Genomic DNA, 26722 nt, shown 5'->3' with positions numbered 1-26722 from the left:
TCATTGCAGTGGGAACGCCCAGCCGCAGCAGCCTCCGGGCCGCTCGGAGGCGGTGGCAGCCGCACCCACGGCCGGGCGGAGTCAGCCCTCGGCCGCGCTTCCCTTGTCGCTGGGCCGGGCCGGGCGGCAGCCGCTTGCACGCCGGGATTTGTAGTCCATCCTCCCCGGTCAGGCCGGGGCCGCCTCTCTCCTTCCGGGAGCGGCGCGCGCCCGTTGGCGGGGACCGGCAGCGGCGTTTGTTGACTTCCTCGACGGCGGCGGGGGCGGCGCCCAGCCCCGGGAACTCCCCGCGGTGGCGGAGGCCGAAGCCGAAGACGCGGCCGGGCCGACGGGGTGGGGGCGATGGGCGCCCGAGGGGGCCCGAGCGGAGACCGCGAGGGGCGGCGCTGCCTCGCCGCCGAGCTGAGCGCCCGCCGCTGACCCGCCCGGCGCAGCGGGGCCCGGACAGGTTGGTCCCGGCGCGGGGGGAACGCGGGGCGGCCCCGGCCGGGGCACTGCCGGCGTGCTGGGGAGCTTCGTGGTTCCATGGAAGAGGGGCGACTCCCCCCGGGAAAAGAGGCTGCTCTTTGGTTTCTCTCCTTCAAATAAGTCGTCCTCGTCGAAGTCCAGAATCGTTAGGGTTGGAAGGGAGATCAAGTAGTGCAATCCCCCTGCCAAGGCAGGGTCACCCCGAGCAGGTTACGGTGACACAGGAACGCGTGCAGGTGGGTTTTGAATGACTCCAAAGAGGAACACTCCCTGGTCAGCTGTTCCTGTACTCTGCCTCCCTCATATAAAGTTCTTCCTTGTGAAGTGGAACTTCCTGAGTTTCAGGAGGAGCAGGCTGTCGGTCTTGTGCCGTGTTCCTGCCCAGTCTCACTTGGGCGGAATTAGGGGTCATATCGTGGGGGGACGGTGAGCAAGGCTCACAGGTACCGCTGCCCGGCTGGGGCTGGGCCTCGGGCCGCAGTCAGGCTGATTGCAAAGCTGCCTCTGATCAAGATGAAAAACTGCCCGGGGTCTTGGAGCTGCAGGGGCAGTCTGGCAAAAAATCGGCAAAGTACGGCTACGGGTGTGGAAACAGAAACATGATGGAATATTGGAACTGACAGGAACACAGGTGCTACAGGCCCTGTTAGTTTGGAATAAGGGAGCGCAGATGAGCATTGAGGTAGTTGTGTATGCTAGTGTGCTTTCAGTTTTTAAGAACTTGCCTCTTTAAATCAGGTGTTTCACCTAGCAGGGAAAATACTTTTATCTCCTTAAATAAATTGGTCCCGTAGGAACTTAGAAGTGTCAGCTGTTCCAGTGAGTGCTTTTAGGAGCTTTTTGTTTCTTAAGGAATACTTTCATATCCCCACTGCTTTCACTGGTATGTGTGCAGTGAAATCAGTGTGCTGGAAGCTGACTCTGGAAAAAGTGGAGTTAAGAGAGAATTGTTGCCAGGAGGTTAAGTCTGCTCTGGACTCCAAAGGTCAGTGTATCTTCTGAGACAGTTTTCTGGAAATGTTGTTATGGGCTATGGGGAACATGTCATTTCCTGGGTGGTGATGTACGATCACATGCTACTGCTGCTAATGATCCAAGTTATCTGTTTCCACATCTATTTTAGAATTTTAGTAATTCTACTACAATTACTGTAGAAACTAAAAGAAATCTAATACTATGACTTTTTGCTTTCGCATTTTGTCCTTTGAATAATTGCTGTTTAATAACAGAACTTTTGTGAGAAGTGTTTATCAGATAATTGCTTTATAACTTAAGTAGGTGACTATTGCCTCAAATTTTAAGCAGGATTTTTTCATCTAAACCCTCAGTGAAGTCAGAAGGCAAAAAACAGTGGTTGACTTAACTCTAGAATGGACTATATGAAGGGTTTAGCCACGTTTTCACTCCCAAAAACTGTATTTTTTGGCTAAAATTGATAATTTTTTGTAGCCTTGTTTGCTGCATTTGCAGTTTAGAAAAGTGTGAGTTGGCCATTGCCCAAGCACTAGCTAGGTTATGTTTAACAATGAAAATTAAATAGCAAAAAGTTTTTCAAAAGAGCAAAGAGGGTCAAGTGACATCTTTGTGTGGCAAAAATGGGCGATAAATTAGAGATTGTCTAAATTTCAGTAAGTATTCTACTTTAATTTTCAGTATAGCTCTATTTTCTGTGTGGCACTCAAAAGGTGGGGAGAGTGTGAGAAGTATTGGTCAAATATATATTTTTATATATATATAACTACTTATTGTACTCAGGGCAGAAAAACAGAATAATTTCATCTCACAGCATTAGAAAACCATAGAGTTTGCATAGAATTGCAAATACAGTAACATTTGTTTATATTATTTCAATAAATGCATTGAAATGGAAACTACGCACTATGAAATGTTAAATGTGGGTTGCCTACTTAGGAAAGTGAAAACTCCCCTTTCCTTGCACATGGTTCTTTAGAACAGAATTGGAAGAAAAAAAGAGAGCATGTAGAAGGAAACAGGATAAAATGAAGTGTGGGTTTAGCTTTTGATATATGTTTTCATTCTTTCACAGGGATTTTCTAGACAGAGGAAGTCTGATAGTCCATATTGAATCAAACAGTGATAATGAGATCCAGTTTGCTAAGATGGCAATGATAGGCTTAACAAAGGGGTCAGGATAGGAACCAGCTTGGTAGGGGTCAGTGGGGAATTCTGCTGAAGAAGACTTCATACCTGTGTGCATTATCCATGGTTCGCTTTGGAATCAGTCTTGTGTTTTTTGCTAAATGCTTATTCTATAATTGCATTAATTAACTGATTTACATGATTATACAGTGTTTTTATGTGGGGTTCTTAGTGTATGAAATTGTAAATGCAACTAAAATTTGACAGGACCTTTGGGGAGAAGAAATTTGAGAGAGTAAGTTTGAGAGAGTAAGTGAAGCAGAAATGGCTTGAATTCCAAGTCATCCACCTAGAAGCTGCTAAGTGGAACTTAAGTTCAGATTACCAGGATTGTCTGAAATATTGTCACATAAATCTGAGTACAGAATTTTAGAAGACAGCCCAAGTTGAAAAGGAACTGGAAGATCATCTGGTCCCCCTGTAAAAGGGAGCCAGGATCAGATTTGCTGGTATCCTGCCCAGTTGTGTCTTGGAAAGCTATAGACGTTGCATTGGTGAATTTCAGGATGACTGAGGGCCATTGGTGAGACTTTCCTTCCAGTAGCTGTAATAGGTGAGGCACATTTCCAGTTGAATTAAAAGTTAATGCAATTACATAAGGCTTGTCACTGAACTTGTGAACTTACTGAGTGGTAATTAATCTGGCAGCTTAATTGAATAGAAGAAAACTTGTGATTGGGAGGTAGGACTTGCTGTTTGGTTTACAAAAGAAGATATGAAAAAAAAAATCCAACACAAATCCTACTTTTGGAAATAGTTATTCCTTATAAACCTTTTGAGTGGGAATGAATGAACAGCAAAGAAAGGTTTTCAGTAACCTGTTAAGATACTTATATTTGGTGCTAGAAATGTTTAACAACCAAAAGCCATCTTGCTCCCACTTAAGTTTCTTTGACAGTACTGTTTCTAATTAGTTTCAACATTAAATGTAATAGTTTAATAAACAAGATTATATGATGCTGAAAGGATAATATTTTATTGACTCCTACTTCTGGGTTTTTATTTTCTCCCTTTTCAGGTAGTTGTCAGGGAAAGTGGTTATTGTGACAGCATCCAAGAAAGGCAGGTTGAATATGTTACGCTGAGGATGCATAAGGTTTACAAATTAGCAGTGGAGGTACTGGAGTCTGACACTGTTCAGAGAAACTGAAATTTATCAAGTGTTATTGTCATAAAATGGGCTTTTTATTGCTTTTCTGGTTCTTTGAGAGTAGATTATTTGTTGTAAAAACCTTGAGATTGAAAAAAATTGCTGTTGTAACTAAGGAGATTTACTTGGCTTTTGTAACTTACCCAGATGTTCAGGATAGATGAGCTACAGTGATCCGGTGTGTGAGCTTAGAGACAGTGAGTTTCCATTTCCTGAAGGCAATAAAACGAAAGTGCTCAGGAGGTCTGATGTGTCTCTGAAGGAGCCCTGAGCAGCTGAGACAGCTGGGCTGTGCCCTGTGCTCAGGGACTCTCTGGGAGGGCGTTGGGCCTGTGGACTTTGGCCACACAGAAGAATGAGCAGTGGCCAAAGCAGCAGCTTTGTGTGTGTGAGAGAGAGAGAGAGAGAATTTTGTTTACTCTATAAAAAGGGTGCAAGTATGTGTAAAAAGTTATGGCTCTCGCTGTAGAACAGTCTGTTCACAACTGGAATCAAAGAGAAGCTAGGATTTCTGAAACAGAGATGCAAAGTGAAGGGTGCTTTAACACACTGGAAGCCTTGCCTTTTTAAAATCTTGTCATATACTCCAAGTACTGTGTGGAGTTTTTGGTGCTGGCTACAGCAATTCTGTATTATTCCTTGCTGTACTCAAGTGTCTTTTAAAAAAAAGAAAAAAATTAGTACAACTTCTCTGAAATTAAGGTGAGGGTTGTAACATTGTTACTCAGGATTCCTTTGGTTCAAAGGCATTTCTTGAATGTGAAGGGTTTTTTTATGTTTACATGTGTCTATGTATACCCGTCTCTGTAAGGCAAGATAAATCAGTACAAAAATTATGCTGTTGCTATCAACAGCTGGAAACTGTTCATACTACCATTATGAAGTCAAACCCTTTGAATCTGGAAGGCAAGCAGGAAAATAACCATCTTGAAATTATTTGCATTTGATATTTGGAAATATTTTGGAAACTGTTTTATTCTCTTTCAAATCAACCATTAGGCCAAAATTAGAATCTGCTCCATACTGGGAAAAATTTAATGTAATCCTGCTTTTACTATCTCTCCTTCTGATCCGAGAATAAGATTAGCATTTCAAACTGCAGAGCTCTGTTTGTGCAGTGGTCTGTTTGCTATTAGAGCCTCTGCATCCCATGTTCCTTGTGTGTAGAATGTGTTTTATATTTAACTGCCTCCCATGGTGTTAATGACTAGTATTCATAAAGCTCTTTAAAGAGAAAAGCTATGTTTCTGCCAAGCATTAGTAAGATATGGGAAAACATTCTTTTGCTCAAGATATTTATGGTATTGAATCAAAGCTCTTCTGCACTCTATGTTGAGCAACAGAAGTGGTTCCTGTTAATTCTTCTTTTCTTCACATTATGTGAAAGAAAGCTTAAGTACTGCCACCTCTTCAAACTAATTTGCTTATAAACAGGGAACATAATTAGTCCTGCTAGAAATTAATACTGTTTCCTGTCAATAGTCTATTCAGGTTGGGTTTTTTAGTTTTTGGCTTTTAAACATTAGTTATTTAATACAAACGAAAGTACTGGTACTCATTATTTATGGACATAAAGATTAAAGTCCTTTTAAGTAGGTTGTTTTGTGTGCAGATCATTCTAAAGTGTAAATGCAATATGTTTATCACAGGCAAAATATTTAACTACTGTGCTGAAGTAAAGGGAGTAAAAAGTATTAGAGAGGCCTTTCTTGGGATGGGATGTGTGGTAAATGACATTGTGAAGTTTGCCTTAAGGATGCCAAGATGGACATCAATTGTATTCCTAGACATTAACTTATCAGTATATTTTAGTGAGAAATCTTTCACTTGAACTCGTTACTGTAGGACAGATTCTCTCATGAATTGCAGCTCCAGAGAGGTCAAAATTCACTCAGGTTTTTCAGAGTGTCAGCTCTGAGCCATTTTCAGCACTGCACACAAGCGTGACTTTGAATTAGGAGAAGTTAAATAGATTAAAGCAGGGCAGAAGTCTGTGGTTGGACTTGGTGAACCATCTTGAAAACCCTTCTGGAATCTTTCTTCCAGATTTGAGGAGTTGTAACCTGTGGGATTATCAAAACGCTTCTTGGATTGTTGCTGCCAGTTAATATTTTTAAAATGAGGTAATATAAGTGCTGAAGAATCTAAATTTTGATTCCTGTCCTTAAGTGAAATTAAAGACTACAGCTGTAGTTGGGGATTTCTTACAGACATTGTCCATTTTTCTATAGTTAGGGTTTCTGTCTATCCTGTCAGCAAAAAAAGCTGGGTAAGCTGTGCATTTCCCCATGACTTTTAATTGTACTGCTGATCTTGAACTGTTTAATGGCAGCTTGTCATCACTTAGTATGCAATACTATTAGTCAAAAATGTCTATGTTGGATTTTTTGGAACTGTTACCATGAGTGTAGAAATTTAGAAATGCATACAAACAAAGTCCCTTTGAATTATGTGGAATTATATACTAAATAATCTCCAGTTCTGGCTTAGAGAGAAGTATCAGAAAACTCAAGTTGAATAATCCTATAAACTAAATGAGATCTTTCAAGTAAAAAAAGTGTTTGAGTAACTGATCTTCCTAGTAGATGCAGATTAGGTGTATGCTTGAATTTATAAAATAGTATTTGTGTATGTTGAGTCTTATTTGGAAGGTGTTTTTCTCTTGGAAGCTCATAAAGGCACTTTAAGTTAACAAAATGCAGAATAAATGTGGTCCTGTTTTCCCGTATTGCCATCTCCTGGTAGAACTGATGTGTGCAAGAAAGGGAATGTGTGATGCTCAAGTTTAGGAGATATAGGAAATCATGGAGACAAAAATCTATTTTATGTACAAGGTCACAAATCTGCTGCTTTCTTCGAGAGATAATGATAAGCTGTGACACTCCTTTAACGACATGTGAGTCAAGTGTTTAGAGAAAAGGATATGTGCTGCCTTGAGAGGGGAAGCTCTTAGCAATTTGATGAGATGGGTGACAACACTTGCAGGGCCTTTGGTGAAATGGGGGAGGATAAGCTGGTATGCTATGCTCATCTTGGAAGACAAAATGAGCAATTCCTTCAGTCAGTTAATACAGTTTGAATGATGTGGTGCTTTTGGTCAAGGTCACCTTGTGCATAGAGTGATCCTGTTCTTACCATGAAAAGGAAACAAACCTTCTTTGCAGTGTTTTTTCTACTTAGATATCACAGAAATCACTGAATATTCAAGGCAGAACAAGCAAGGAAAGCTTTGACTATTTTTTTTTTTTTTGGTCAGAATGCATCAAACAGTGTCAAGGCATCTATTTACCTCCTGAACATAATTAAAAGGACTTCAGCTTTGGTTTGTAGTGTTTTTGTCCTTTTTTCACTGTTGAAAAGCTCCACTGCTGTCTTATTTAGTAGAAATGAGCCGTCACAGTTTTTTGTCATGGTGTCTAACTGGCTTGGAGCAAATTGAGACAAATGTGATAACAGCACCATTGTTCAGCAGTAGCTGTACCACGGCTCTTCAGAATACTGCACTCTGAAAACATTCCAGCATGGTGAGAGAAATTTGACCATATAGACAAGCTCCAGGCCTTTACTCCTTGTAATCTATAAACAAATGCAAGTCTAGTTTGAATTCAAATAGCAAATACACAGTAGAAGCAGCAATTGTGGCCGTGGGGTTTTCTGCACTAATGCCTGCCTTTTCTGCAAAGTTCTGCTGATGAAGTCAGTTTTCTGGTGAAGTAAGTTTTTCCTGCAGTACAAAAAGCTGTCTTCATTATGCTCAGTTCTTTCATTCCAGCATTTCTGTTGGTTCATTAGCTAATCATCAGGAGCCTAAGAATTTGTTGAAAGGGAAAAAATAAGTCTTTTTTTCATAGAAGTCACATCATTATTTTGTTTAAAGGGGGAGTGGTATTATCAGGCACTTTGTAGCATTTCTTATTATTACATAGGAATATAAGTAATCCTGATGTTGATAACTAAATGAGATGTGTCTCTTTTTGTTTGGTTGGTTTTGCATTTTGGAGGTTGGCTTGTTTTTAAATAAAACCCCAAAACTTGTTCCAGATAACTTGTAATTCTTAAGGAAAATGCTTTTGTATGTTTTCCCTTGAGACCTGTTGCTGAAGAAAATATATCAAATTTCTTTAAGATGGCATTTTCTTATTGAATGTTTTGCTGCGCCTAAATGATGTGGGTTGTAACAAAAACTCAGTGTAACATCTACATTGCATTTATCATTCATGTGGGCCTGCCTGGTATTTTAGAGTGACACTTTACTAATGTTCAGATTATTGTCAGTTTTTTCCACACATATTGACGCATGTTGTGTTACTGTGTGTGTTTTGATTCTCATCGTATTGTAAGTAAAACATTACTGTAATTGCTGTTCAGAAGGAGGTTTTCTATTGTGACCAAGGAAAGAATAACTACGCATGCTGTCTCTTTAAGGATAATTACAAGTGTACTTTAAGATTCCATTTTAAATTTGGGAAAATACAAGTATTTGCATTCAAAAATAAAGAAACTTTGGCACTTGTGCTCAGGAACCACAGGAGTTAGTTGATTTCTTGAAGCTGTGCTCTCTTACTGCTCAGTGCTGGCTTGCAAAAGCTCTGATACAATATTCCTTTGGAGTTCAGATAGTTGGTACCAGCCAAATTCTATGTTGTTGTTAAGACTTAATAAAAGGGATTTTGAGAGTTCGTGCATCTGATAGGTACTCAAAATATTTTTATCAAGTAACAGTGAAATGAGTTTTTTCTAAACAGTGGATTTTCAATGTAAAGTGAATTTCAAGATTTTTCTGCAGTATTAAGATACTTCCTGATTATTCAATCTTGTCATACTTAGACAGAAACACCCTGCAGTATTATTTTGAAAGGTTTTCAGACACTTGATGAATTCATCTTTGTGAAAACTTAGCACTTATATCTGTCTTTTTAACAGCTGTCATGGAGGAGTTGGTAGAGGATGACATCTGTATTTTGAACCATGAAAAAGCAGACAATGCTCACAAGAGAGACAGTGATATTCCTGTTCCATCCTATGCTGGAGATGAGTCTGTTGCCTCACACTTTGCACTTGTCACTGCATATGAAGATATCAAGAAAAGACTGAAGGAGACAGAGAAGGAAAACTCCTTCTTAAAAAAAAAAGTGAGAATTTTAGAAGAGAAGGTAAGAAAACAGTTGATGTACCAGTTTCTGGTAGCAGCTTCTGTTTGCTTCTGGCTGGATGGCAGAGAAGAAGGTTAAAGATTTGAAATACACATTTGAAAGAATTTCCATGTTAAAAAATTTTTATAAATTGTTTTATTTGTTTAAGTGAAATGCAGTTTGTTCCTCTGGCAATGTAGTTGTGTCACACTGGCATTTTTGATTCTCACTGGGCACATGCATGATGAAATGCAAAGATAGTGATTTTGATTCAGATGTCTACTTGTGTAGAATTTGCCACTGTAGTTTGGGTGCCTGTTTATGGCATTTATTAGCTTGGGCACACGTGACACAGTACTGTTGAAGAGTGAGATGCAAAGCTTGTCAATTATGAGAATCCAGGAACTGTCTATCAAAAGACTCTCTTGAGCTCAACATACCAAAATGATAAGGAAAATTTGGTTGCTAAGAATATCCAGCTAGGTCTAGCTAATCACAACCTCAAGTGTGAAATACAAAGTTGCAATGCTTAACATGGGTGTTGGCTGGCTGGCTGGTGATGCAGTAATTTTAAAATTAATCTTGGAATTTGTTTTATGGGCACTTTCTCATGTCCATAAACTAGTGAAGTTCGTTAAAGCTAAAAATTGACCAGGGCACAGGATTTTCTCTCCACATAATGAATGCTGTCATTAAACATATACCCATTATTCAGTACTGAGTGTCTTTGTACTGCAAAAGTCCTTGACTTTGATAGATTGCCTTCTTATATAAGATGTAAAGATAGATCCTAGTGTGAGAGCTGAGACATTTTTTAGGAATTACTCCTAACTGTATGCTACTGGCTCTTACAAGCTTTCCAATTGTGTATTATTATTTTGTGGCATTGGAATGAAAAACTTGAGTTGGACTTTGCACAGCATTGAAACACTCAGGAATTCTTGGTGAAGACAGATTGCCTTTTTCTCAAAAAGCAAAACTATGCCAGGACTTCCTTTATATAAGATCTGGGGGGATGTTGGGAAGAGGAATAGAGCTTCAAACCTAATATCCTCTGAACCATGCTGAGTGTAACATCTTTTATGTGGTTACTCAAAATCACAATAAAGAGAAGTTGACCTTTCTTTTGCCTTGTGTCTTTCGGTTTGGCCTTGGTCAGCTTAATTCTCTTGAAGATGACACTTTTTTTCTGTAAGGAAAACGTTTTAGTCACCCCAAGACATACGTGAATGCCATAAAAATGTTTTTGTGAGGGAAGGGTATTGAGAAGGCCAAGAATGTTAGTGACTTTCAGTCTTTGTCCACAGCTAGTATGCCTCTATGCTTAAAAAAGATATGGGGAGTTAACTGTTTGGAGTTTTCAATTTCAACATGCCTGGAAACTTCCAGAAGGCTTTTTAAGGCTTGTGTTCTATTTGAGTGGCTTTATCAGGGGGAGAAAAATATAAAGGACAAAATTTTAAAGGAGTCATATGCATCCAGAAACAAAACCAAAAAAAATAGCAAAGGCCAGGAGCTTCCTATCTTTTTGGCTTGTTTTCACATACTTTGTTTCCAGCAAACACTTAGGAGATATTTTAAGGTAGGTACATGAGTGTCAATGCTTTGTTTTAGTAATCTTTTTGTGTGTGACTCTTAATTTTTAAGATAATATGTGCAAATCTGTTGTGAATACCTGTAAGAGGTACACAGTGTTTAAAGTAAGTGCAGGACAGAAGGAATAAAAAGGAAAATGCAGTGCTTAATTAAAGCAAGAACTTTTTGTATGAATGGTTGTAATTTGATGTAAGACTTCTTTTCTTTCTGTCTATTAAAAATGTTGAAGATACTTTAATTCTGTTCCCCTTTCTCTAGTAATCCAGTTGATAGTGCTTATTCTGCCTTGCTTGTCTTTCCCCATAGTAGCAGTGATATGGTGATCATCTGAAAGTTCATAGCTATTTGTAAAATAATTCTGCTTTGGCTTTTCTTGCATAAATACACTGAAAAAAATATTTACATTATCGAGCATGTAAGAAATTGTGTTTGATTTCCTTTTATATGTTGTTATTTACATGCTTAAAATTTCTTTTCCTAAAAGCAGTTTGGGTTTATTCAGAGCCTGGAAAAAAATATGATTAGGGGATTGTTAGTGTGAGTAATCATGACTTATGAATGGTTTCTAAATACTCATAGGGGGGAACTCATAGCTGTCTATTGGAAGGTGTCCCTGTCCATGGCAGGAGGGTTGGACTAGATCAGCTTTTAAATGTCCTCTTCCAACTCAAACTACTCTATCATTCTATAAATTAGTGAGCATTAACTATGGTTAGCGATTTCAGAATCTGTAGACAGCCTTTATTGCACTTCTGTAAAAAACTTTGGCCTGTATCAGTTTGAATAATTTATTATCTAAACTGAAAAAAAAGGAAAAGCTGTTAGATTAATATTGTCTTTTTAAAGTTTTGCAGTTCTCAGCATAACATACCAAACTCCTCACTGGTCCTGTGTGTTGAACGTTCAGGTGCTCGGCTCCCGGCGGGAAGAGGAGTGCAGCTCAGTTGGACGGGAACAAGTCAACAAGGCGTACCAAGCCTATCGAGAGGCCTGCATCGAGCGCGATCATTTGAAAAGCAAGCTGGAAAAAATGGTGTGCCTTTTTAAGTAATTACTTCAGTGCATGCTGTATCACTGCTGCATAGTTAGTACATGTTTACTGTAGAATGAACTTCATATACTTAAGAGCTGTGGTGTTGGTTTTATCACTCTTTTAAAGTACATGGCAATACTTTCTGTAGGAATAATGATTTAATGTACCTCAGTTTTATTACTGGGCTAGAATAATGCTAAAAAAAAAATCTAAGCACTATTTTTTTGTTGTTGTATTTGTTCTAAAATACTGAATTGTCAGACATGATAGAAAAATGCTTCACAAATTGTTTTGGGTTGGGGTTTTCCCCCCTCTGAAAATAGGCAAAAGAAAGCGCGGAATCCTTGAAAAACCTGAACGAACAGTTGCAATCTAAAGAAGTAGAGCTGTTACAACTAAGAACTGAAGTGGAAACTCAGCAAGGTATGCATTTGTTTACTTCATCTTAAGGTAGGTTGGGGAGCCATAGTGGTTATATTGTGATCTCTGGGCATGAAGAGGCTTAACCCTATATAGGGGCAAGGTAAGAGAAGCATGAACAGCAGTGAGGTACTTTGAATTTTGTCTTCATTCTTGTGAATGGTTACATGTATGTTCTGAAGTTGTTGTGTTCTTCTGCCATAGATGACTTAGAAATTTGGGAAATGGGCAGTTTATAGGCTGTGACATGTACAACCCTGGACCCTACCACCTTTTCCTCAGAACATGGCAGAGGCCTGTTCATGTATAAAGATCATTCAGTCAATCCCACTCCATTGGCACCTGCAGAGGGTCCAGTATATTGCTTTGTCTTTCTGTTGGGATACAATACAAGAGGGTGTTGTATAGCAATAGCTGCAGTTGCCAGCTGTTACTTAGATGACTGGGAAATGAGAAAAGATAGAAAGATGTTGGTTGTACAGACCCTGCTGAAAAGAGGAAGGGAAATCTAACAGTATATCCTGGCAATTCCAAAAGCTCAAATCCACCTTCTCTTACTGCAGTTGTAAAGAGTGCTCTGTACGTGATAGACCATAAAACAAAACACCATGGAAGAAAAAAAAAAGACCAAAACCTTGATTAATTTAGTTACAAGAAAATTCTATCTATCTAAAGCTAGAGATGTGGACTTCATAGTCTGTACAAATGCAGTTGTTTGAAAGGTGAGTGCCACCACTTTAGAGTATGGCTGTGCTTGAATTGGATTACTCTCCAAGAGGCCCTTAAGCGTGTAATGCACTACTTCAGTTGCACAAGTGTTTAAACCTAGAAAAGCAAACTGCAGGTGGTTATAGTATCACTATTGAGGACCTCAGTTTCAGGAGGTAAGAGTTGCTGAGTTTTGCAGAATTTGTAAGGAAAGCTCTGAAAATATGATTTCAATTCTTATTTGGAAGTTTTACAACTTGTACAGTTTTACTCGTAAGTGGACTCTGAGTACCTTGTTAAAAAAAATCAGTATAACTTAAGGTGTTTAAACTATTAAATCTGGAAATAAATGTACCATGCAGTTGAAGACTTGTGGGTTTTCTTTGTGTCATGTTCCTCCTGTTTTTGTTGTCTCACTAATGCCCTGCTACTGATCTGATGATAGCATCAGCTTAGGCTGTTTCTTACCATGTGAATTGCTTCAGTCTACCAAGATTTGAGTAATTTTTATGCTTTCCCCTTTTGTTTTGATTGTATCTTTTGTTGTTTTGTTCTGAACTTCTTGATATTAAATTTGGGGAAAACTTAATGGTATGTGATGTAACAATATAAATCTGAGGGTGAAAAGTTTTCAAAGACTTCATGTAAGAATTATGCAAGTTGGCATATATGATGTGTGTTTGCCATAAATTGATTTTTCTATCTCAAGTGCCTTTTTATGCTGGTACTTCCTTTGTGTCAAATCTCCAGTGCATTCCTAGAATGTAGGGCTCTGTGCTTTAAGCCCAGAAAATAGACCACCTCTGCCAATAATGTTACCAGTGTTACATTTCCCTGTTGCCATAGACTCCAGTTTCTTCAGATTATGATGTTTTTGTAGGGCATGGGCTGGTTGAAGAGCATCTATTGTGTTACATTCCTTGGACTGAGATTGGAATCTGATTTTCTTGCTTGTCTTCTTTACAGTGATAAAAAGTCTGAATTGTACTCAGACTAACTGGGAATTAGAGAAGCTGAACAGTGACCTGAAAGTGCATAGTCTGGAACAGGATCTAGAAAAACTCAAGGAAGAGTGCAACAGTCTCAGGAAGGAGTTGCAAAATTCCAAACAGAAGGTACCTTAATTTTTAAGGAATTTTTGTATTAATGGTTAATTTCAAATCTCATAGTAAATAAAAATTAAGGGTTAACAAAAATATAGTCTACAAGTATACAATTGAGAGAAAGACAAATATCTTGGTAAAATTGACCTTATGTATTTTCATAGACTGTCATTTTTCTTGGAAATAGAGACAGGCTCCTCAAGGAAGTGTTCATAGCATCAAGCCTGTTCAAATTTAAGAAGTGTCTGGATAATGCTCTTAATTATAAAATTTAGTATTAGATAGTCCTGCAATGAGCAAGGAGTTGAAATTAATCCTTAGGGGTCACTTCTAACTGGAGATATTCTGTGATTCTATACAGGTGAGATTTCGCATCCATTGCCCATATAACAACAGAAAATAAAGCTATATGATTATTTAAAAGTAGCCACTGAAGTTCTCTGTATGCTACTAAGAAAGTTTGGGCAAAAGCTGGTCTCTACTATTTTTTTTTTTTTTTAAACCAAAACGGGATGTTAATGTTAAAAGATGTCATGAATTTTGTTTAAGGAGGTCTGGTACTTTTCTTTAGGGTAGTTGCATGATCCTGTCAGGAAAATTCCTCTTTTGGCACTTATCCCTGCCATTTCTGGAGCAAATACCTGTTTTGAGGGACATGTTTTGTAACCTAGATGTTGTTAGGATCTCAAAAATAAATAACAGTAGCAAAAAGCAGTAAGTTACTGTCTAGTGCATTCTTTCTGCTTTCCATTTTACCTTTGATGACAGGTACAGTGCCAGTCTCTAGGACTCTGCAGTCACATTGAAGTTAGTGAATGTAAAACATTTAAATGGTTGTTTGAGGAGGCAGACCGTTTTAAATTGCTTATGGTCATTAATAATGACGATTATATAATCTTGAATCACACAGCATTTGAGTGAGTCTGCATTTTTTCCACTAGGTGGGGATAAAACACGCGAGGTGTTTTGTTAACTTCCCTTGGTTGTTTCACTTGTGTCTGGAGCTCTTTCAGGTGCTTTCAATACCTTGTAAAATCTGAAGGCTTGCTGTAATTCCTATGCAGTTCTGGTGTCTTCAGGTAACTCCAGAACAGAGTAACAGCTGCATAAATAACTGCAGATTGTGTTGTGAGAGTGAATGTTGTCAGAGAGAGACTAAAATAGCAGTTGTAAGGAATACTACACGTGACACTGTTCAAATAATGCTTATGCCAGCAGCTTTTGTTGCACAGAACAAATACAGGGAACAGCTTTTTGTTTTGTTTTGGGGTTGTTTTTGTTCTTGTTTTTCAATTTATCTTTATAATTTCTTCTTGATCCTGGTAACTGCTTAATATAGGAAATAAAAAAGTGCACATTTTCAAATGTGGGGAAATAGAGTGCAACTATTTTTAAGCTATGAATTTGAATCTTTGGGAGATGGTAAAGTTCAGGAGGGGAAAATCTCACGTGAAATACAGTCAAATGTGATCAATGAGTAATGACAAATCAGTATTATTTCAACTCAGCTGGCATTTTCATTATTACTTGTTTTCATTAATTAATTAGTTCAGCTAACATGTAATGAAAGTAAGTAATAATGAAAATGAAAACAGGAATACATGTTTTCAAATGTTTTCTGCCTTAGGCAAGTGTACTTTCTGTTTTTCTGAAACTTAGATATTCTTCTGTACTTTTAGATATTCTTACTCAAGTTTTACATTGTACTTGATGCAGGGTGTACATTGCACTTACAAATTGCTTGAAATGCAGGCTATCTTAAAGCCACTCTAAAGGTATCAAATCCATAACAGCTTTGGCTAGAGGGAATGACAGGAAGGGAACATGGAAAGAAGGGATATGAAAGGGAGGGACCTCATCACAAGTGAGAAGCACAACTAACAAAGTGAGCCAAATGTTAGATTTGTTAAGCAGTACTGGTAAATTCAGTGAGGCTGCCTATATGTGCAATTTTAAAGTAGTCTTTCAGACTAAAGGGATCAATTATGTTCTTTCATAAGAGTAACCTGTGGAAATAAATCTGTACTGAAACAGTTTGCTTAAATTTAAAAATCGTTATATACTGTGCTGAAAAAACAACAAAAAAAAAGTTTAAAAAGCAAAAATTGAGAGACTTTTGATATCCATTTTAAAAAAGTAATCAGTCTCTAATTCTGAGAGTTCAGCTGTTTTGTTTTGTTTGTTTTTTTTTAAAGTATGGAGATAGCTGAGCAATGCCTTTGTATAATTAGGTAGTTTAAGCCTTTTTTATGGAAATTCTTAGTAGAAGTCTTTAGTTCCCTTTTGCAACTCACTGCAGCTAACACAAATAAAAACTACTTGTGAATTTCAGTATTAGGGAACTTGAAGTTTCACTACTGTTTTTTGAGAGAGAAGTTCTGAAATCATGTTATTCATTCTGTCTTCCCTTCACTCTGTTATGCAGGACCAGACTCAAGAAAAAAATCCATTACCTGGAGACCACCTTCAAAGGCAAGACATCCAGAGGTATGAAACATTTTATTTTCAGTTTGCTGAGGGACAATTTGTTGAACAAGTAAATTATTTTTGCAGACTCTTTAGGTGTGTTATTTCAAGTTACATAATTGAAAGTCGAGGTAGTTATTTAGTAAGATCATTGTACATTTTTTTTCTTAGTTATGTTTGTAGTTATGGATGATGATAATGAACATTTATATAGTTAAGCCTGTTGGTGCACTTACACCATTTTCCACCAGAGGGAAGAGCAGCCCTTCACAATGCCAGGCTTTAGTGCAATGGGCCTTGGTGCTTCCTTGGGTGTTGAAGAGATGGGAAGGGAGATCAGCCACTGAAGGAGACCATACAGACACTTCCCATCATATTTTCTCTGGTGCAGTGATGATAATAATGCACACACTACACACAAATCACACTCTGTCCTTTCACCTTGACTGGGTGCTTACTCCTGTGGTTCCTCCTGGAGCTTTGCAGTCAGCCTCACACACCTGACAAAAGATGTTCTCTCAGCAGTTATCTCTTTGATCACTGTTCTGATCAAACTGACCGTTTGATGAAATAATTATTGATCAGAGCAGATTTATTTCATCAAGTGGTGCTCAAGTGGCAGCCATCTAAATTAGCACGTGGACAGTATAGTGATTATTGTAATATAAATAGTGAATGTGTAATAAATATGTAAGCCCATCCAAAAATCTGTGGAGAAAACTTGAAAAACCTCCTGTGAGAAACATTTGTTGTAGCAAGCAATCCTGGTTTTTATAGGAAATGGAGACTTAGTTAACTTTTTGGAAAGTAGTCATTTCATATTTGTGAGCAGCCTGCAAATCTGACTTTAAATTCTCAGTGTGCAAGTCCAATTGGCTGTAGATTTAAACAGGCTGTCATAGTGAAGGTTCATGTCATGTGTTAGAAGGCAGTATAGGATAAACCTCCATACACAAGGAATCTTTGGTTTTCAGTTACAAATTCCTTGAAAATTAGACTTTGCAATGGGATTCTAGGTCAGTATCTACACAAGCAGTTAAAATCTGTTGCATGTGATGTAAGTGGAGTTCTGGTACCTGCAGCCCTTTGCAAGATGCTTGTAGAAGTGCTAAATGCACTTTAAAAAATCCATCCAAGCACTTCCCTTCTAGTTGGTGGTAGACTCTGAGTTGTCCTTCTGTGTTTAATATTGTACAGTTCTGGTTTGACATAAATGAAGTTTTTGATCTTAGTTTTTTTAAAACATGAGAATTAAGGAAGTATGGTTGCTACATCAGCTTTAAAATTGTCATCTCTTAAGAGTTCAAAGAGCCAAAAGGAATCTGCAGTGAAAAGGCTACATGTTTAGTTGAACTTCTTGAAATATCAATTCTGAAAATATAACTTTCTATCTGTCAGAATGGCTCATACTTAATACATTATTTATTAAAATATTAGCTTTCTGTGTTCTTTAACAGAACTTCATGGATCCGGATCATGGATTTGTATTCTGGGAAAGTATTTGTGGATAGAAGTTATATTTCTTTGTTTTAAGGGAGCTCTGTTAGCGTTTACTTGCATAATGGCTACTTCTCAGAGTGATTTTGAACACATTCGTGCTTGATATTTTATGCAGGAGTGATCCTATATTGCTGTTTTTGAAGGACAGCCTTATATACAGTTATAAAGCTTATTAATTCTTGCTCATCTCAATAGCTTGAATTATTGAGCTGTTTTCAAATAAATGCCTTTTAGGTGAATGTAGTGAAGAAGAAAAAATGCTGGAAACTCTCATCTGTTATATTTGTCTTCAATAAACATGTTTTGGTAGAATGTTAAGCATTAAAAAAGCATTAAACCATTGATTTTATGTTTAAGTTCAAGTAACTACATCCTTATGTCTTTGAACATTGAGTTAATTATTAATCAACGTAAAAGTGATATTCAGTGAGGAGCTTTTGCTAGAAACTGCCAAGAAACATATGGCAATACTAACTACTTCTTTTTTTTTTTTTCCTGTTCTTAATTTTCTTACTAGTTATTAACATCAGTGTTGGAACAGGGTTGCTGTTGCTAAATATGTTTCTTGTATTATGTTGTCTTAGAGAATGAATAGGAATGCTGTTTTTACAGTCTGCTAAGACAGATGAATTTGAGGCCTTAAATATGGAAGAGTATGGATTATGTTTTAGTTTGGACTCTGTGTGTATGCTCAGTTTGGGTCTTGAGTATTTAGTCTGAATTCAGTGTAGCAATGTGCATAGTGTAAGACCCAAATACTGGTTTGTGATTATTTGAAATGACAATCAATCAATATTACTAGGCTCATCATATGTGTTGGGATATGTGGTCATTTATTGAAAGGCATTCAGAGTTAACACTCTGCCTTTTTTATAACCTGCTGTCACTTTAAATAAAGTATTCCTTTGAGATGATTAATTTTATTGAAAGATGGTTAGTTTCAGGTATTGAAATGAAAAGTATGCTTCATATTTCTCTCTGGGGAGCTGAAATTACTGTTAGCAGGTATGTCAATATATAATGCATTGTACATCATAATAGTCAAGAATCAAATAAAATATACAAAGATCCATCTGTTTCAGGTAATTCTCAGTACTATTCAGTCCAGTTATGCAGTTATGGTACTCTAATAAAATTTGCAGTGTGTGTCAGGCAAGAACAATTTATTAACAGTTAATACTTGACAGGCTTGTTAATAGGCTGCTTTAGAGGCAGCAATATTTAACTTGTAATAAATTTTTATTTTGAAAGTGTGCAGCAAGCATATTGGGACCTGAAGAGAGAAATGTCTAATTTGTGTGTAGTGACTGTCAAGCAAGCTGAGGTCCTACGAAAACTGAAAAAGAGCCCACCAGGAGCCAAGAAAGGCAAGTCAGTGTTTGCAGTAACAGACCTTACAAACAACAAACTATTGATTCAAACTGCAGCATTTTAAAAATAAACTAGCTATCATATCTTATCAGAATCTTATCAATTGAAGTTGATAAGCTAGACTGTTTTATGGTTCCAGCTTACCCATTTTCTGCTTTTGCTTCTGTCTCATACTGGTCAACTTCACACATAAAGGTGTTGCTGATGTGTTTTTTCTTCAGTACTGTATTCTGTTCCCCTTGTGGCTTTTTTCTCAGTCAAGTGTTGCTTATGTGCACAAGGCTGAGGTGTTAAGTTTACTTGTATTTGACCTTTTACCACAACTACTTCATATTAGGGGGGAAAAAATATTTTTGCAAATGCAGTCTTATTTTCCCAATACAGAATATATGAAGTATTAAATTGGCAGCATTTTAAAATCAGACTTTAAAAGACTGAAATTCCCTTCTGGTTCCATATTTCTTTACGTTATATTCAGAAAAATTGTCTTTTCTACCAAAAGGCTACACAGTGTAGCATTTTCTGAATGTCAGAGTACTGGGGAAGCAAAACTGCTTTAAATAATTTTAAGGGTTAAATATTTTTCACATAAACTATTTAAAATTTCTGTGAGCACTTCATCAAACAGTTCTGTTCTATACATGTTTCTTTCAAGCCAAATGTTAGAGTATCAGTCAAATAAACCGTGGTAAAGAGTTAATTTCCTTTGTCTTCTGCTCACTTCAATTGTCGTCTCTACTGTGCTCAGAATACTGGTGGAAGACAGTGATTAAGTGTGCACAGTTAAGTGTATTGGTGACAGTCTCTGATGTCCCTGTCCATTACCAGATCAAGACATTTTGTTTCTAAACAGCTCAGTGAGGTAATGACAGGATTCACCTCCAAGCAGTCCCTGCCTTTGTGGTCAGCAGTGACTAATGATCACTTTGTCTCTGGTACTTGGCTGATACAAACTGTCAACCCATTTTGTACACTTGGCCATATTATTACCAGGTGAGTCTGTGTTCCTACAGTTCTGAAACAGGTTTGTCAAATAAGTTTCAACAGAGAAACTGGAACTGAATGAGTCTAATCTTAGATCTGTCAAGGTTTGATGCGATCATATACTGTCTCTATATCATTATTTTTAATTTGGAGTTACCTGTCTTGCCACTACACAACTACTGATTTTTCTCTTCCCCTAGGTGAGGAGTCTCATTTTCTGCAGTTCTTATGCAGTTGTTCATCCACAGCCATAGAAGGCATTCTTGATTGATCAGGAAACAGTGGACTGTTGCCTTTTCATCTGTAGACTTTTTTCAGTAATTTTTCAGAAGTATGTGAGAGTGGACGGGTCTGACCTTGGTGATCAGCCACACTTAGGAACGTAATACAGATATATCTTTGCTTATATTTATAGACAAATCTTGGCTTATGCAAAATACGGGTACAATTGACTGAAGCCTTCCATTTCCTATACCTCCAGTACTTTTAGCATCTACAAACCAGCTGCCATTGTCAGAGGTGTATTAATTCTGCAGAACACGGGTTCATTACTCTTAATGGGACATAAACAATGTCAATTAGTATGTGGATTCTACTTAGCTGCCACGTATGGAGACATTTTCAACAAATGTGTGTTTGTGGGGTTTTTTATTTAATTTTTTCTTGTTGATTTCCTTTTGTTGGTTTTGTAGTTTGTTTTTTTGGGTGTGGGGTTTTTTTTTTTGTACATTTTCAATCTATTTTCAGTGGATTCAGTTTTTCTTGAACTTGTGAAGATCTGTAGGTCTCAGATTGGGTTTTACACCTGCCAGCACAAAGATGCCAAATCCAGTGCCTTAGCATGTCTTGCAGACATGATGCCCATGCTATTGGAATGTGGTTTGGGCTGACGTTCACTAATTTATTGTGACAAACAGAAGTTGAATTCCAAGACACCAGCTTCTTTTTCTTTCACTTAAGAGCTAAAGTTAAAAATTGCAATTCATGGTCAAGATTAACAGCTGGTCTAGAAAACTCTATATAAAATGTGAGTTTAACTGCAGGAAGCAATAATCTACTCTGATTGCACAGTTATGTGCATTATCATTACAAAAGAAAATTACTTGCTTGTATTTGGCCATATGTTCAGATGTGTGTTGAAGATACAGATCTTCCCTTTCAGGTAGATGCTGTTCTGTTTCAAAATCCCCCCCTTCCTAACAGTTTAAAACTCCTCTGGAATTTCACATGGCTGAACACTGCAGTCTGTCACTTTACTTTTGGAAGTCAGACAAGAGAACCTGTGTTTCCCTCTTACTGCTGCATAGGCAGTGATAATTCAGGTTCTGGGTTGCACAGGAATACAACTTATTAAAAGAATCAGCACCATGGGAAGCAGCATTCTGTCTTCTGCATCTGGCTGATTTCTCCAAGCGTGTGAAAATGGTCTCTGTTCATTTCAGTCTGGTCAGAAAGATCTATTAGTTTATCTGTGTTGAAATGAGAGTTGGGAGATATCCTTGGAGATGGGTGTGTTTTAGACACTGTGATTTCAGGATTTTGGGTTCATCTTGAGACTGTAAGGGTAGTATGTTGTTTGTAACTTTTAAGTGAATATGGTAGCTTTTCACTGAATATGGTCTGAAAACCTGTGGCTTGAAGAAATTGTGTTTAACATCTCTGCTAGACTGTAGTACATTTGGAGTACATGAAAAATGCATTAGATAATGTAATTTTAAAATCTTTTTCATCTTCTTCCTTCAGCTGCCTGTACTGCACCAGTGCAATGTGTTGACTTGAACATTTCAAAGCTGAATTTGACATCTGGGGTAGCCTATAAAAACCTCTCACAAAACGATAAAGCCCTTGGCAACACTGTGTCTCCCCCTCTGCTGAGAGATGTCCATGTCCCATCAGAAAGGGTGACCCTACAAGCTTGGACAGATGAGAGACCAATTCCAGCTGATGGCAAAACGTTTCAGGAACACCATTCTTATGGAAAGAGCTCTCTGGAAGATAATTCCTGGGTATTCCCAAGTCCTCCAAAGCCCAGTGAGAATATGCTTTGGGAAATGAAAAATAATGCAACTTTGTTAAACTGTCCAGCAGATTACCTGGATCAGTGTAATCAAAACTGTCTGCACAAGAGTTAAAGAATTTTTAGAATGAACTGAGGCATTTTTGGAGTGATTCTGAATAGGCACCTTAATGCTTGAAATTCTAAGGACAGAAAACAAATTGCTTGAAATGTTCTTTATTTTTAATTCTAGTTCCAAATCAGAAAGCCTAGTCTTCCTCTGCTGTAAATCAGGAGTGAGTTCCTTGATGTTAAAGCTGTGCTGGTATAATGTAAATACAAAGAAATCTAGCATGGGGCCTAGATAGACTTGTACTGCAAATGACATACATCTGCTAAAGGTTACACTGAAAATGAGTTTGTGGAATAAAACAAAATAATCCAGTTGTGTATTTGTTTGCTATTTGTATGTTATCAAGAAAATACTTGGTATCCAGTGTTAGAACTTGTACCAGCTCTGAGCTTATATTTGACAGTGTTCTTTTTCAGAATAAGACATCATATGAAGAATTGGATTCTCTCTTCCTTCCTCCTTTCAATTAGCTTTGATTCCTCTGGTTTTTAAATGTATTTTTCTGTAATTTTTAACCAAGAAAATAGAATTTTTTTAAAAAATGTTTTTCAGCCTTGATTTATATGAGAAAGTGGCAAGAGAAAAACCACCCCAAGGCTATCCAGTTTTGCTTGCCCCATTTAAGGCTCGATTGTGATGTGTGAAGGACTGTAAGTAATGCTGCTGCACACTGTGAATCCTGGAGGTTCAGCCTATTTCCCTCAGTTCCTGCTGGAGGAAGCTGCTGTAACTGCACAGCTACAGACCCAGCATGCTCACAGTGCAGTTTTCCATACTGTGCCTCCTTTGCACAGTGACACAACTCTGACTCTTTATTCCTGTGAATAAGGCTACTAACTTTTCTTTTGTTAAAGAAGCAAAGCCTTAATTTAATCAGACTTGGTGGTGTGGCATTGTTGATATACAAAAGTAAGTATTTTTGTGCTATCTTTAGTATGCCACTGAGAACCAGAGCTACTGGAATTCCAACTCCCTGCTTTATAGATATGGGTGTCTAGGCACTAGTTTTTCTTTTTTTTTTGTTTTTTTTTGTCCCCCTCTTGAGGCCATGAACTGTTTCTAGACAATTAATTTATGCCTTTGTTTGTTTGTTTGTTTGTTTGTAAACTTCTCTGTGTCATATCTGGCTTAATACAACAGGGTTAAGTGAAATGTCTTGACTGCTCAAAAAGTTGAAGAAAATTGCATTGTATTTTAGAGTAATGATGCCTAATTTATAATGGGCAGAAAGATATTTAATACTGAATATGCTGTTTACAGATGTGTGGGTGGGTGAAGTATTCAGCATCACAGATCCATCAAATTAATAAAAAATAATTTCACAGCTGTTTAGTAGCACATTATCTTTAGATTGCTTGCAAATACATGGGGAAGCTCTGGCTGTAGCACAGCCATAATAATGATGTGCTATAGAAATGTGAGGGTGCTACATGACCTGTGTGGTTCCAGACACTCTCCCCTGCACAGTAAGTACTTCAGACAGAGCCCATCTTTCACTTTGTCTATCAAAGGCAGAAAAAATGCCTTCCAGATAGCTTCTCCTGTAGTTCAAACAGCATACATAAACAATGTTTCCCATCCACCAGATACTGTTTTTACCTTTATATTATCTTGCTCACGTATACTGGCTTGTCTGTGATTAATGGAAATGGTGTCAGATGCTGGAATTTATTCTGACCAATGAACACAGCTTACTCAGGGGAGTACAATCTCTTGGAAAGTAATAGAACAAAATCCAATATGCATAAAACAAATCCAAGTCACTAGGCTTTAGCTGATAGAACCAACTACCTATGTAATAACAAAGAAAACATTTCTCATGTGGCTGCATAAGCTATATGGTACCTAGTTCTAATGTAGCTTACTTTTGGGGCACCTCACCTCAACATTATAGAGGTTTTTTATTAAGGAATGTAACATTCAACAGGCGTTACATGATTTGTGCAATGAAGGAATTCTACTATGTAAGATACTAAATAAATTTATTTTTGTTTGAAATTGGTTTCACCAACAAATCTCATTTCTGTATTTGGCACAAAATATTTTACTCAAGTTTTAGTTCCTTTATTGTGTATAAATGTTATTCCAAATACAATTAGATTTGAGGTTCATCACTTTGACCCAAGGCAAAACACCAACCATCTGCTGTAGCATATTCTGGGAGAAGCATCCTCCTCATTTGAAACCTGAAGGATTTAGTTGCCTTAAAGCTATGGTGTTTTGACTACAGGCTCCCAGTCAGCCTGTCCTGTCCTGGGTGAAATTAAGGTTTTCTGTGCAGAGCCTGAGAATTTCCAGGTTTTGCCTTTGACTCTTGGTTTATATTCTGCGCTCCTTCCCATGCTGGAGAAGGGAGCAGCAATGTTTGCTGAGAGGGACTTCAGGAACACTGCTCCTAACTAGGGAGAAGAGGGACTGATGCCAGAGAGCTTGCTGCAGGCAGCATTTCCAATCCAATCACTCATTGCCATGTCCAAGCTGTAACATTTGAAAAGAAGTCCCCAGATTTGGAGTCACCTGGGAGCTTGCTGGCTTGTGAAGCATCTGTTGGTCCAAAGCTTACAATCAGATTTTGACTGGAGATGGAAAAGTCATTTAAATCCATGCCACTAGTGGCTTACAGTGCTTTTTCCATTTTCAGAAGTGAAATCTTTTCATCAGTGACAGCAAATTACATGGAGAAGTAGCTGTAGTAACAGGGTCCTGGTGTTAGTGTGCATGTGTTACATAAAACTGTAAAATTACATATAGTAGTGACCAAAGATCTCAAATAATTTTGTTGAATGACCCTAAGAAAATTTTAACTTGAATCTAAACTTTGAACATTTTAAAGACCTCCACCAATTTGACAATTTTTAATTTAAGAAAGCTTTAACTCAGTGTAATAGGAATGAAAGCCAGCTTTTGGGGCAGCAGGAGGTTGTTGCTTTGCACATTTAAATGAGCAAATGGCAACCTGATGAATATGTATTTGGGTATTTGGTGAGTTGGATGAACTTTCTAATAGCTTACATGTAAGCTTGCACTGTTTGGTTAATTTTAAGTATTTTTAAAATCTGATAGCTTTAAGTTTCTCTGTCAGTTTTGTAGTGTACAGCTGATCAGTTTTTCTCACATGTGAACTAGCCACGTTGAAGAAAGAAAACCCCCAAAATAGCTGTGATGCACTGTCTAATTTTTACAGCTGGAAAAAGACAAGAGCAGCACGAGACATAAGGTGGAGTTACAGTAAAACAATACCCATTCCAGGTAATGAAACACAGACCACATGATCTGTATTGGTGGGATAAAGCAGATTGAATGTTCTTCTAAAATGAACCTGCACTGGACTTTCACATACCTGTGCTGAGACACCTGTAGCTTTAACGATGCAGTGAAGAGTGAAGAGCTCTGGTACCTGACAGACACATGTATTGTGTTCTGATCTCCAGACAAGCCCTGTGAAGGACACTGGTTGTAGAGGTGTAAGGTATTTCCCTGGTTCTCTATGTACTTTGTGTTTGAGTATAAAAAAGGCCATATAAGGGCTTGATTTTATTTTTTTTTAATGATTTTTTGAGATTTTGAGTAGTCAGGCTTTTTGATCCTTTCTTTAGTGAGAGTAGTGTTACTAGTTGCAATTGTATGAACATAGGGCAGCTGATGAAAGGATTTTTTTTTATGACCACTAGCAAAAATACTAATTTTAAGTGAGTTGCAGTTGAACCATTAAAAAAATCCCACACTGTACAGTAACTGTCCAACAAAATTAATTTAATTGCATTTTAAGATAGAAGAGAGCAAGTCAAACATTAAGATATAGTAATTAAAGTGGTAAGATGATCATATTTGAGTATGGATGTTTGATCTAGGGAGAAGCATGTCAGAAACACCCAGGTTCTTACTGTTACTGAACCAATTTTTAAATAGGTGGAAACACTCATTGCAAGTTTATCTGACCATTTTTTGATCAGCAGATTAAACAGGACAGAGGAATTACTTGCAGAAATTACCTGAGGTGGAGTATGGCTGTACTAAATGTGGAGAACTGAATGGGTTTCTGGCTTGCAGCTTAATTTCTAGGTGATGTCTCAGACTGCAGTGCCTGTTCTACTGCCCTTTGAAAATCCCGTGCATTACAAACTGCCCTTCATCTTCCCACCAAGTTTCGGTTTTACTCTCTGAAGGCGAGGTTTGAGATGAGTATATGACACCTTCTCCCTCTTTCCTCTCAGATGTTCCATTTGTAGGGGCCTCCTCTCAGGAGTTTGAAGAGACCTTTAATACATCCAGAAAGTGCAGCTTCCAGTGAAAAATGGGAGTGTCTTGGGTGCTTGCCAAGTGCTCTGGAGAGGACAGATAGGCCCCTTTGCTGTGTTTCCTTACGCTGATTAGAATCCAGGGCTGTCTCCAGTTAACCTGAGTAGGAAGGAAAGTTTACAGCTGAGACAATACCAAAACTGAAAGTAATGCAGTGGTATGAGTTTGTCATGTCATGGTACTCATTCTTTCATTTAAACTTT

The 26722-nt window shown here is 37.8% G+C and overlaps 1 protein-coding gene across 1 annotated transcript; it reads left to right on the top strand.

Moving 5' to 3' along the window:
- Positions 1 to 202: 202 nt before the first annotated feature.
- On the top strand, positions 203 to 26722 carry AZI2 (5-azacytidine induced 2). Its single transcript, XM_079301450.1, has 8 exons — positions 203 to 448; positions 8702 to 8931; positions 11414 to 11539; positions 11863 to 11962; positions 13634 to 13782; positions 16196 to 16257; positions 18988 to 19103; positions 21835 to 26722. The coding sequence occupies exons 2-8, from the start codon at positions 8707 to 8709 to the stop codon at positions 22221 to 22223; spliced, it is 1167 nt and encodes a 388-aa protein (XP_079157576.1). The 5' UTR covers positions 203 to 448; positions 8702 to 8706; the 3' UTR covers positions 22224 to 26722.

The sequence above is a fragment of the Erithacus rubecula genome (genome assembly GCF_903797595.1).
Source record: "Erithacus rubecula genome assembly, chromosome: 3".
Lineage (NCBI taxonomy): Eukaryota > Metazoa > Chordata > Aves > Passeriformes > Muscicapidae > Erithacus > Erithacus rubecula.
Note: the sequence above shows the minus strand (reverse complement) of the source record. Positions and strands in the feature narration are given on the sequence as shown.

What these genes read in the sequence shown, in the direction of transcription:
- AZI2 (XM_079301450.1), top strand. Translation starts at nt 8,707, where the DNA reads ATGGAGGAGTTGGTAGAGGATGACATCTGTATTTTGAACCATGAAAAA. An exon ending in AAAGCAAGCTGGAAAAAATG is followed by an intron (nt 11,540 to 11,862) that starts GTGTGCCTTTTT and finishes CTCTGAAAATAG; the next exon opens with GCAAAAGAAAGCGCGGAATC. An exon ending in TGCAAAATTCCAAACAGAAG is followed by an intron (nt 13,783 to 16,195) that starts GTACCTTAATTT and finishes TCTGTTATGCAG; the next exon opens with GACCAGACTCAAGAAAAAAA.